The 2,288-nt window shown below is 43.8% G+C and overlaps 1 protein-coding gene across 1 annotated transcript in view; it reads left to right on the forward strand.

Annotated features, from left to right (window-relative positions):
* Positions 1-666: 666 nt before the first annotated feature.
* Positions 667-2,288, forward strand: part of Tek (TEK receptor tyrosine kinase) — a 69,298-nt gene continuing 67,676 nt past the window's right edge. Inside the window, exon 1 of the mRNA XM_032893354.1 lies at positions 667-784. Coding sequence (XP_032749245.1) covers positions 667-784 — 118 coding nt within the window. The remainder of the gene's footprint in view (positions 785-2,288) is intronic.

Consider the following 2,288-nt stretch of genomic DNA (forward strand, 5'->3'; position numbering starts at 1 on the left):
CCGAGCTCATTTCCAGACTGCTGGCCAAAACCTGGCTGCATTTTCTATCCTTTGTAACCTGCTGGGCTCTTGTACCAGTGGTGGATGCCACACTAGGGTTCACACATTCTGCCTCATGGTCCTCTTGGTGAGACCAGTGCCTGTTTTCTCCAACATTTCACAGAAATGTGTTCATTCTCCATGCCTATAATGGAAGTGAAAGCAAAAGGCACTTGTCAGTGTGAAGGTTAAATGCCAGAAAAATTTGCTGCAGCTTCTCAAGGCTTACTAAAGACATGGCGGTGACAGCAGTGTTGCCCTCTTCCAGAAGATCTGATTTTGGCTCTTGACCTTCTTCAAGGGGAGTGCAATGACATTTACTCTTTTTACATTTACTTTTTATGTGTGTAATTTTGCACATCTAAGTAGATGGTGAAAGATTTCTTATCAGCACTTCCTCCTGACCGCTCAGCATTCCCCTGCTAGGTCAACCCTGAACTTACATTCATGTATCACCTTCTAAAAGATATTTAGACATACACAGACATAGATCTTACTTTGAGAAAACTCAACAGATGGTTTTAAATATATATATGTATATATATTATTTGTTTCCAAGAGCCCATATATGTAATCCCAGCTCCAGCATAAATGGTCTGTCTCTGTTGTAAATGGTTCCTGTTAGTGATGACAGCAGAGCTCCCAGACAGAAGAAGGCTGATAAAATTGATATTCTTGAAAAAAGTGGCAACATTGAACCAAGTTCAGACTCCCGAGTACACAGTTTCATTTTCCAGCATTGAAAGTAAGGAGAATTAGCTGAAAGGTACAAGATCATAAAGACCTGATTCAGACCTTTTCAAGCCAACCGTGTTGTCTGTCCGTTATTTCCTAAAGTTGTAAATGAGCCGTGCTCAGTGCCATTGAGAGCATGAGAGTTTGGCCAGTCAGTTGACTGGGCTTAGGAATGGGACTGGATGGAAATGCAGTTGGAGGAATGAGAGTGTTTCCTTCCTGAGGAAGACCTGTGGGCTATGCCTAGAATGAGGACAGCAGGAGGTGAGGTGGTGCCCAGTCAGGGGCTTGGCTGCTTTTGTGTATGGAGGAGGAGGTGTGAGCTGAAGCTATTTTTGGAGGCTGTGATTTCACTTTGAGATTTTTCTGGCTCATTCTATCTGCAACAATTTTATGATCTGTCTGGGTTGGCATCGACTGTCAACTGGATGCAGTCTAGAGCCATCTGGGAAGAGAAGGTTCCATTGAAGAACTGCCTGACCCACGGCTATGCCTGTGGAGGGTTGTCTTGCTTATTACTTGATGGAAGTCTTGAGGCAGAAGGTCCTGGCTATATAAGAATGCTAGCTAAGCATGAGCAGGGAGGGAGCCAGAGAGCAAGCTAACCGGCAGCCTTCCTCCACAGGATCTGCTTAGGGTTCTTGCTAAGTTTCTGCCCTGACTTCCCTTAGTGATCAACCTTGACCTGGAAGTGTAAACTCATCATTCGAAGTTGTTCTTGTGTGTTATAGCATAGCAACAAAATGAAGCTAAAACATGATCCCCAACTTCACATTTTTCAGAGCTCTTACGGGTGAGGTTAGAAGTAAGAGGGATGCTTTAAGATTAAGCTTGGAAATCTATGCTGGGTCCATGCCCTCCCATCCTCATGCATGAAATGTAACTAACTAAATTCCTACTTATGTTGAGTTGACCTTGAACGTCTTTTAATTAATCAGATAAAGAATCTCTTAGTAAGGACATCCTCAGAACACCACTGCACACAGCAAACACTGGTAACTGACCCGGAAAACAAACTGTATGTCCCGTGCTCAGTGCTCAAGCAAGATCTGATAAATAAACTCCAGTCTGCCTCCGATTCATGGCCACCTTTCTGTAAAAACAATGACATTTGTTTCTGTCCCCTTGTAATCTAAGTATGAAAAGGTGAGAGAAACTGGATGAGGGAGTGGGAGAGGAGGAGGTAGGTAGAGGGGCATATGATTGGGTAGAGAGAAACAGAGAAAGCAAAACAACATCATCATCATCAACAAAGATGTTATCTTTTTCCAAGTCTGTCAGTCCATCTAGCTACCTGTCTACCCCTGCTTCATGCTTGGGATTGAACCCAGGGCCTCAGGTAAGCCAGGCAAGCACTCCACCCCTGAGTTATCCCCCCCCCCCCGCCCAGGTTTTCAGTTTTTAAAATGCAAATGCAGTTTTCTTTGTGTCTTGAATAAATGTTAAAGGTCAGGCAGTGGGGGTGAGGTTTGGTGTTAGGCATTCAGGAAATAGAGTTAAGGGAAATGGAATAT

Source organism: Rattus rattus, chromosome 1 (genome assembly GCF_011064425.1).
Source record: "Rattus rattus isolate New Zealand chromosome 1, Rrattus_CSIRO_v1, whole genome shotgun sequence".
Classification (NCBI taxonomy): Eukaryota; Metazoa; Chordata; class Mammalia; order Rodentia; family Muridae; genus Rattus; species Rattus rattus.